The sequence below is a fragment of the Podarcis cretensis genome, assembly GCF_951804945.1.
Source record: "Podarcis cretensis genome assembly, chromosome: 16".
Classification (NCBI taxonomy): domain Eukaryota; kingdom Metazoa; phylum Chordata; class Lepidosauria; order Squamata; family Lacertidae; genus Podarcis; species Podarcis cretensis.
The window spans coordinates 17,579,097-17,589,259 of NC_137186.1; the positions used below are offsets into that span (position 1 = coordinate 17,579,097).

A 10,163-nucleotide genomic window follows, 5' to 3' on the forward strand; every position below is an offset into this window, starting at 1 on the left:
AGTGGGTGCTAAGAAACAAGGGTGGTGGTGGTGGGGTACTGGATCAACTTTACAGTTAGAACTACATAAATAGTTTTAACTGGATTTTGAATCAATGTGCAATTGATGGGTTACGGTCTTGCATCTTCCTTCATGGGTTGTGCAAACCACTATTGTGAATGTTTTCTAGGATGGGGGCACTAGGGATGAGTTTATGGAACCAAAGAAGCCATGGTTGGGGGGGGGGAATGGGAACCACTGCTGCAGAACAGGACACTGGACTACATGGGCCTTTGGCGTGATGCAGCAGTCAGGTGCTTTCTCATGCTTTTATAGAGACTCCCTTAAAAGAAAAAGGAGCATCCAGCTGCAGTGAGGGCCCAGAGGAATGGGCACCAGTGAAAGCAAAGGGAGCGATTCCCACGCCCCCAAAGGAACTGATTTGCAGGGGTGTTCCCTTGAGATCACTCGTTCAAGAAAAAGAACCCAGGCTACACAACAGATGCCAACCTTAATTTATTGGATCAAATGATCAACCCTGTTTATTTGATACACTAGTAAGAGGGAAAGGTAGAAGTGTAGTTGAGGACTGGGAGAAATGGTACATTTTTAATCCTGGGGTAGCCAATATGGTGCCCTTCTGATACTGCTGGAGGATCCCCCTCCCCAAACTCTGCTCTGGTGAAGGATGGAGGCTGCAAGCTCCGCAACATCTGGAGGGTATTGCACTGTATTAGCAGAGGAACAGGGTACACCACCTGCTCCAGGTTGGGAACACCTGTTTCAAAACCAGGAATGGGGTTATGAGCAGGGCAGATGGGTGGTGCTAAAGGTGGAGATTAAGAAGCAGTACTGAAAGGGGAAAGGAGACCTGGGCTGGAGATGGAAAAAGATGACAAAAAACAACGGATCAACACGGACCCCTTAGGATTCCCCAAAATGGCCTAAGCTCAGACCGAGTTGGCAATGCATTCTTTCAGACAGCAAAGAGGCATGTGTATGTATGTCATGTTCCTGACTACTTCCCCCATAAAAATAATTCTCTCCACTCAGAAATCAAGGGGGAAGAACCTTGCCTAGTGCCCACCCCAGACATGCTAACTTCTCTTGTATGTGGAAACATTTAGTCCACCCCCCAACACAGGGGAGCACCCACCCCACGACAGTCTGATGGGATGCCACCCAACCACAGGTTGGGCATCCCAATGAGAACGCAAAGCCCAAAGCTTTGTAGCTCTTAATAGATGGGTGGCAGGCAGAAATTCAATCTGTGCAGCTTCTCCCAGAAATGAGAGGCCACAGTGAAGAGAGAAGGGGAAGTAGCCCAGGTGGAATGTCTGTCTGTTGTGCAACTACTGAAGGCACAGAGCTCCTGTGAAGGGAAATGAGGTGGCAGCACAGGGTGTGAGGAGTAAGATGGCTATGTGCATACTCGGAGAAGATTCCTATGTTTTAAGAGCGGCAGAGAAGGAGATACCTAGCAGAGAAGTCTGCTGGGTAAGGCTTCCCCATCCCCCAAAGTTCTTTGACAGGAGTCTTCTCAGGGTCTGAATTGGCCAGCTCTCGCTGTAGAACAATGACGGCGAGAAACCTGACTTTATATAAAGTATCAGATCATAACCAGATCTGGAGCACATGCTATGCCCTGTGAGCTGCCTGGCAGAAAACCAGCATCCCTACTCAGAACCTAACCCTCCCCCAGGCAAACAGGAGCCATCCACCATTTAAAAATAGTAATACGAAAGAAAACTCTCTGTGGCTGACTACATTTAGCTTCAGGAGGTCACTCGATTTCAAAAGTTGTTTATGAGACAGAGGGGATGGGGGAGAGGCTTGCAAAATCAGGAAAAGGAATTAACAGCGCCAAATATCAAGGCATAGCATAGACCAGCCCATCCTAATTCTCATGCCGTGTGGATACTCCAACTTCCATCATGCTCAGTGTGGCCATGCTGGTTGCAGGCTGGTGGGAACTGGGGTCTTGGGCATCTGGAGGAGGACCAGGTTGAGGAAACGCAGACATTAAAACTCTGCTTGTTAATGGAGTGGTGGAGCCTAAAAAAATAGGAGCCACAGCTCGATAGGAATACCAGAAGCCCCTTTACTGGGCATGTGCTTACTCTTCAGTCCAAATATGGCCCCAGCTCCACAGCTGTTCTCCCTTGGCCTCCCCACAAAGAGGCAGAGAGGATGCAGAATGCCACAGGGCCTCGTTTCCCCAGACCTTCCTTCCTTGCCAAGGGGCACTGAGGCACCATGCCACGAGGCAGCCGGTCACTAGGTTTAAGCACAAGGACAGACCTTCACTTTTCACCACCTGCTCAAGAGTGGAAGAGGCTGGGTGTGGCGGGGCATAGAATAGCTCCAATCCCTTCCCCAGTGCTCCAATGTCAGAGCATTAAAGGATGCATTCCCACAGTTCACTGGGGGCTTAACTGTTGCAGAGCAGCCCAGGATGAATTAAAAAGAGCAGATGAGTGGGTGGGATTTGTGGGGAGAGTTATTGTGGAGTGGGAAGGGCAGAGGAGGGGCAAGCCAGCGGAAGGATAGATCTTGAGGACCATCTGCATAGGAAGGTTGTAGTACGGTGGCCCAGAGGAGTGAGGAAAGTTGGTCTCGAAGTTTCTGTCCCCCACTTAAAATTGAGTGCAAATTAGATGTCCCCCAAAGCGCCAACAGGCCCAAGTCCCCACGTACCAAGGAGCCCATGCTATGCAAATGGCCATCAGCTGCCTAAGGCTGTCAAAGTCGCAAACACCTTGTACTGGCCCCTGGAAGTGGAACACGTAGAAAGAGGAAGCCCTGTGACATGTGGCCTGCTCCACAGACACCAGCTAGCCGCCCTGCCCCCCTGCTCCCGCCCTTCAAGGCTTCAGCTTCAGCCACGGGAAGACAATGGTAAGGATGGAGATAACGGAAGACGTCAAGCCGCAGAGCCCCACGAACCCTGGGTTGGTCTTGTACAGGCCCAGCTTGTCCATGGGGATAAAAATATCGCAGGCATTTTTCGCCAGGTCCAGAAGCAGAGGGGGGTTGTCCCTCAGCACGTGACACAGGAGTCGGACCTGCAGCTTCAGCCTCAAGATCAGCTGCTGGAGCCGGTGGTCTTCCCCCACTCTGGGGCTGTCTCCACCACCACCACCTCGCTGGCACTTCCCGTTCGCCTCATGCTCCATCAGCAGCCGGATCTCATAGGCGTCCCTGCTCAGGTTCATGATCAGTGCAAAGAGGTAATACCTGCAAAAAAGGCAAAGGGGTGGGGAGCAAGAAAAGTCCTTAACTTCTATCAGCAGATATCAGCTGTGACAGCCGTCTTACACAGCTTTATTTGCAGTCAGCAGAATGCTGCAACATTTTATGCCCATCAATAGTGTAAATAAAAGCACACATTCATACAATTAAAAAAACCTCACCTGAAAGACCGCTGGCTCCATTTCTCCTGGTCCATGTGCGGGGCGAGACCTGATTTCCCTGCCCACAGGATATTGTCACAGGCGAAATACATGGCTCTGTTTAGATGGCTGACGGTGATGCAGAAGCGAAGGACCATGTCTGACAGGTGGATGGCCCGTTTGGCCGCCTCCAGGGCATCTGAAGAATTCCCCAGCCGGAACACTGGAAAGGAATTCCAAGTTAAAGTGCTTGTCCAACATTGGTCTCACTTCTGCAGCTCTTTAAAGGAGAAGCTCCAAACTGCAATCCGATTTGGTGTCAACTGGCTGTCTTAGACAGCATGCGTTTGCCTTAGGAGTGGCAGGAGATGGGGCCAGATAGACCAAGGGGATCTTCAAGAGGCCAGATTCTAGGACAGCTTTGCTAACTAGGATAACACAGCAGCTATGAGACAGGGGAGCTAGGAATCATTAGGTCCCTGGTTTGCATTTTACTGCTGATATGACCTCATTAGACTGGGTAGGCCATTCTCAGCACCAATAAACCCCTGTCATGTGGGGAGAGGATCCTTACAGCAACCTTGCAAGGTAGGCCCAATATAGGTCTACCTTATAGGACGGCTGTAAGGATCACAAGGTTGCATAATGCTGTACAAGTTACTATCCAACAAATAGGTTTTCCTATCCTACATGGCTGCACATAACCAACTGTGGCAAAAACCAAAATCACCATCTTCGTTTAGTTACCTGGGGGAAGGTTCCTACTTGCCAGAGTGGACCAGGCAACTGGCTACTTACAAGCCTGGACTAACAGAGCTCAAGCACAAACTTTCTGGGAAGCCTTGAGAAACCTGCTTTATCAGTCTTCGTTACCTATCTGTAAAATGGGAACAACCTTAAACAGTAAGGTGTGCTGAAAAGCAGTTCCTAAGGGAGCTGCTACATGGGGAGAAACTTGGGGCCTCTGAGGCTTACTGGAGGAAGTCTGGCTGAACTATGTGGGTGACTAGAGGCTGGGTGGGTGGCTCTTCAATATGATCTAGGAGGGCTGCTCTCCTGTATAGTGGTACCTCGGTTTTCAAGCGTCTCGGAAGTTGGATGTTTCGACTTTCGAACGCCAAAAACCCAGAAGAAACTGCTTTGGTTTTTGAACACTTTTTGGAAGCCAAACATGCCATGCAGCTTCCATATTGAGTTTTCCGGACGTAAATGCTTCCAGAAATGCATGCTTCGGTTTTTTAAAGTTTTGGAAATCAAACGGTCTTCCCGAATGGATGACGTGCGAAAACCGAGGTTCCACTGTACTTTGAAGCATTTTACAAATTCGTAAAAAGGGCGAAATGATGCAGAAACAATTTAGCATGAATAAATGAAGCCTGCCCTTTTTTAATACCCTATGTCAGTGGTGGCCAAACTTGGCCCTCCAGCTGTTTTTGGATGACAACTCCCATCATCCATAGCTAACAGGAACAGTGGCCAGGGATGATGGGAACTGTAGTCCCCAAACAGCTGGAGGGCCAAGTTTGGCCACCACTGCCCTAGGTCCACCAGATCCTGGAGTGGAACTGGCTGTGCTGAGAGCAGCTGACTGATTGCTGGAGGGGACACAGTTGTGGGAAGCCTGAGGAGGCAATGAGACCTTAGTGCCTGCATGTAAGCCCTAGAGTGAGGAACTGGGGCTAAGTCAGAAAGTCCTTCTTCACACAGAACATAGCTAAACTATGGAACTCACTCCCACAGGTGGCTACCAACTCAGATGGCTTTAAAAGAAGATCCAACAAAATCACTGAGAAGGCTGCCAGCTGTGATGGCTATGCTGCTCCTCTGCAGTTGGCAGCACCAAAGCTTCTGAATACCTGTTGCTAGAAGCCCCAGGAGGGGAGAAGGCTCTTGTGCTCGGATCCTGCTTGCAGGTTTCCCACAGGCAGCTGGTTGGCTGCTGTGAGAACAGGATGCTGGACTAGATGGGCCAATGACCTGATCCAGTAGGATCTTCTTAGGCTCTTAAGTCGGCAGGTTCAGGAGTACCCTCTTTTCTGTAAGGTTTTGGGGTGGTCTGTGGGTTTGCTTGGGTCCTGGGTGAGAGGCAGGAGGCTTGAATGGTGCTGAGTGTGGGGAGGTGTGTTAAAGGAGGGGCTAACATCAGTACTCAGTTACAGTACTAATATCCAAATACAGTGGTACCTCAGGTGACATGCGCTTCAGGTTACAGACTCTGCTAACCCAGAAATAGTACCTTGGGTTAAGAACTTTGCTTCAGGATGAGAACAGAAATCGTGCTCCGGCAGTGCGGCAGCAGCGGGAGGCCCCATTAGCTAAAATGGTGCTTCAGGTTAAGAACAGTTTCAGGTTAAGAACGGACCTCCAGAACAAATTAAGTTCTTAATCCGAGGTACCACTGTATATATTTGCATTGCATTTGCGTCGATGCTTTTACTGCATGTTTGTAAAATGTGTTTTTTTTCAAAAAATCTGCTCTGCACTGCATAGATGTATACTAAGTGCTACAGCAATTTCCTCAAATAAATAAAAATGAATCCCTCCCCAACCCTCTCAGGTCCCAGTCAACCCCTCTTGCACTCACACTTGCGCCCCAAGCTCATGTGAGCCTCCAGCTGCTTGATCCTAGCAATGAAATCGGGGCTGGCCCCATACTTCTGCAGTGAGTAGCCGAGCAGAGTGCAGGCATACTGGGCAGCCCTAGGAGGAAAGAAACAAACAGTGGAAAGAGGTTAGCCTGGTAGAGAAGATACTTGAGGCCCCAATGAAATAGCCCTACTGCAATCGCTGGCAAACGAGGCAAAAAGTATTTATTATTGCTTGTTAGCCACCCTGAGCCCGGCCTTGGCTGGGGAGGGTGGGGTATAAATAAATATTATTAATTATTATTATTATTATTATTATTATTATTAAAGCAAAAAGGAGGGGAGGTATATACTTGTGCTGCGTAAGTGGGTCCATGAATAATTAAATATATAGATATATACAGGAGGGTTTTCAAATTAGGATATGTCACATAAATATCAACATTCTCCAACTTGATGCCTTCCAGATGTTCTGAACTGCAGCTGCTCCCATTAGCCTCAGCCAGCGCAGTCTATGGTCAGGGATGAAGGAAGTTGTAACCCAAAATATCTGGAGGGCAGTGGATGGCAATGCAAGGCTTGCTTAAGACCCCCAATCACACACTGCCAGGCCAAACAGAGAGTGCAACCGACATATTCTCAAGCTCCGGCAAGCCTCCAGGAGGGAAGGGAAAAAGTCAACCACACCGAGTGCTTGTTATGTGCTTGAAGTTTGAACTTTGGAGGAGCTCTTGGCCAACCTAAGGGTATGCAGTAAGATGTGAGAGGAGTGAAGGAGTTATTGCATCACCATATATTCCTGCTGCTACTGAATCATGAACAGAAGCAAAAACACTCTGTGGACAGACCCTTTCTCTACAAGCAGAATCATTTTGCAAAGGGCATCTAAACAAATTAACTGTACAATCCTGAACTTTAAGAAAAGCCTCCTTTGCTCAGGAGTCTTCCCAGCTGGGAAAAAGCAAATGCACCCTGAGAAACATTAAGGTGCGTGACTTACAAATGAATTGTGGAACCACTAACCAAACAATTGCTATTGGCCAGTGAAAGAAAATTGAACAATCTGAGATTTTGAGTGCAGCTGTGATGGGGAGAGGGGATTGTGTCGGCCCAAAGCAAAAAGTAGCAGGAAAGAGAAGTACGTTTGTGGTTTTTTAATTTAAAGTTTATTTCCATCAAAAGAGGGTGTGCTTTCCCTGAGTTTGTAAACTTTTTAAACAAATAAAAAAATAGCTCTGCTAATGCCAATGAGATAAAGTTCATCATCTTTAGTCCAATAATGCAGAGGACAGGGTGTGGCCGAGAGTGTGTGGATTAAACCACCCCTGCAATGGAACCCATTTTGATGGGGGTGGTTAAGAGTAGCGTATTACACAACGCTGCAGTCCAGCATAGTTATCCTGGTTTTGGGCAGGGAGGGGTATGGAAATGCAGGGGGAAGCAACTGTAAAGCAGATTGCACTGCTGGTACAATTAATTATGGGCTGGGGGAGATGAAAGAACTGAGGGTGTCAGTGGTGAGTGGGAAGGAATTATTTGGCCACCACTGAGAAACAAGGGAGGAGCAAACCTGCAGTACAAGTCTTTCAGAGACAGACGTGCCAGGTCACATCACTGCTCAGTCAACAGATCTACTAAAAAGGCTACACGTGTTCTCCAATACCAATACCAATTATCTTTGTCGGGAGCATTTACTTTGCCCCCGCTCCTGGAAAAATCCCCCCTTATTTCTTTCTTTAAAAAAACAACACAATAAAAATCCATTTAAAAGGCATATAGTCAGAAAGTAGCCAGATGACAAATCAGGACCTACTGTCACACAATTTGGGAAGGATTTCTGACCTACAGCTGTTATAACAAGGAAAACAACAGAATGAACCACGTGCCCCAAACAATGCTAGTGAAATGAGGAAATTGCACAGGAAGGTGTGTGCGTGCAAAGGTAAACTGAAGCATATTAGTGTGTGGAAGGACTACTTGGAAGCAACAGCCTGGATTCTTCTAGCCCAGAGATGGAAAGGCGGCACAATTCCGGCCAAAGAAGAGCAGCAACTAAAATTGATGAACTATGCTGAAATGGCAAAACTTACAGGAAGAATTAGAAACTAGGAAGAGGCAGATTTTAATAAAGAATGGGAAAAGTTTATAACTTATTTGAAAAATTATTGTAAACAATTACATTCATTGGTAAGCTTGACAGAAAACATGTAGTAAAAATTTGAACTATGGATTGGCAAAGGATTTGTAAAATAGTGTTATGGAATAGATGCAGAGAGAAAATCATTATATGAGGATGCACAAAGGGGGAGGGGAGGGAAGTCAAAGGGGATTTTATGTTTTTATTGTGTTTATTTTTCTTTTGCTTATTGTATGTAAAATTGAAAATGCAATTGTATTTTCCTTTCATTTTTTAAAAAGGAAGTCTAATAATAATCAATAAGAAGGCAGCTTGCTGTAGTGGTTCGAGTATTGGATTAGGACCTGGGGGAGACCAGGGTTCAAATCCTCACTCAAATCCTCACTCTGGGTGATCTTGGGCCAGTCACTGCCTCTCAGCCAAACCTACTTTCCAGGCTTGCTGTGGGGATTAACTGAAGATTAACTGCGGAGGAGGAGAATCATGTTGCACCAACTTAAACTCCTTTGAGAAAAAAAAAGGTAGGATATAAATGTGACAAAGACATAAAAACAAAAAGTATTTTCTCTCTCTCTTTTACACCTGGTACCACAGGTTGGTGGCTCTACCAAGAAGTCTCAAACTCACCCCCCAAAAAATATGGCTTTTGACATTTGAGAGGTTATATAGTTTAAAGGCACACCTTATTGCTTTAAGATTGTGAGTTGTCTTAAATTGTTTTTAATATTGAGTTTTAGTTTGCTTACTCATATTTCTTATCCTATTGGCTACTGCATTCACATCCTTTTTCTCCAAGGAGTACTCAAGGGGGCACATAAAGTTCTCCTCCCGCTCCAAGCTACCCTCACAGCAACCTTGTGAGGCAGTTAGGCTGAGAGAGAAAGAAAGAGGGAGAGAAAGAGAGAGAGAGAGACTGGGCAAAAGTCGTGGCCGATGGGTGTGTGTGTGTGTGTGTGTGTGTGTTGAACTCTGATCTTTCCTGGGTCCTCGTCCGACACTTCTAATCACTACCCGACACCCTGGCCCACCTTGGGATGAAAGGAGGCTGGTTAAAGTACAAATAATGATAAATGATAAACCAAAAGAAACAACAAAATAACAATGACTAAAGAAATGTAAAATATTTAAGAATACAGTAACAATAACCTAGTGACAACACATTATTAATAATGTGGATCATAATAACGAACCACGATCATTACACGAATCCCCCGCTCCCCTTCCCCCAAACGAAAGGCGCCCCAAGAGATGGCACCGGGAGCGGGTTGGCTCTTGATACCCTTCGCGGTCCCCTGCCTCTCCCGCCTCGCCCTCCGCCGCACCTGAAGACCCGCTCCTTGGCTTGGCTCTGGGCGCTGAATCGCACCCAGGAATCCATCGCAGCAGCAGCAGCAGCAGCCTCTCCTCGGCGAAGGCAGGGCCCCCTCCTTCCCGGGCCTCCTCCACGCTCGCAGGCAGCCCTCGGCAGCTCTTTCCTCGGCCTGGCAGGGCCGCACCGCCCTCCGCCTCCCTCAGGGCCGACACCGCCCCCGCCCGCCCCCTCGGCCGCGGGCAAATGAAATCGCGGTCCCTTCCGGGGGCAGTACGGCAGCGCCCGAGGGACAAATTTAAACACGGATAATGGTCAAAGGCTTTGTTGTCGTTGCGGGGGTTTTTTTCTTTTAACTGGCTCGCTCTGAATCACTGCCGCTCCTCCGCCCGCCTGCCCCCCTCTTAAAGGCGATTGGGGGAAATCCCGACGCTTGCCATGGTTCGCACGGTTCTCATTGGCTGATCCTAAGAGGCTGGGTCGGCCTTCTCTTTAACCACCCAAGCTGGGCAGCCATTCGCCGGCCTCCCGGCTCCTCCCCCCCCCCGGGGTGTTCACGACGGCGATTGGAGGAAGCCCCTCCGAATACCCCCGCCTCCTAGCTTGGGGACTTTGCATTTCCATTGGCTGAGTCCTCAGCTCAGGCACCTCCCCCGCTCCGGCCGAGCTGTCATTCGTCAGCCCCTCCTGCTCCATCCTCCTCCTCCGCTCCTGAGGTGTTCGCGACGGCGGCGGAGCCGAAGCCCGCCTCCTGGCTCGTG

General features: G+C 48.3%; 2 protein-coding genes across 2 annotated transcripts in view; one reads left to right on the forward strand and one right to left on the reverse strand.

Annotated features, from left to right (window-relative positions):
• The window catches only part of LOC307204982 (ras-related and estrogen-regulated growth inhibitor-like protein), a 226,159-nt gene that overhangs the window by 26,694 nt on the left and 189,302 nt on the right, over positions 1-10,163 (forward strand). The window lies entirely within an intron of this gene.
• PEX11B (peroxisomal biogenesis factor 11 beta) lies at positions 482-9,759 on the reverse strand. Its single transcript, XM_079957197.1, has 4 exons — positions 9,416-9,759; positions 5,956-6,071; positions 3,393-3,594; positions 482-3,216 (listed from the first exon to the last, which is right to left on the reverse strand). The coding sequence occupies exons 1-4, from the start codon at positions 9,469-9,471 to the stop codon at positions 2,844-2,846; spliced, it is 747 nt and encodes a 248-aa protein (XP_079813323.1). The 5' UTR covers positions 9,472-9,759; the 3' UTR covers positions 482-2,843.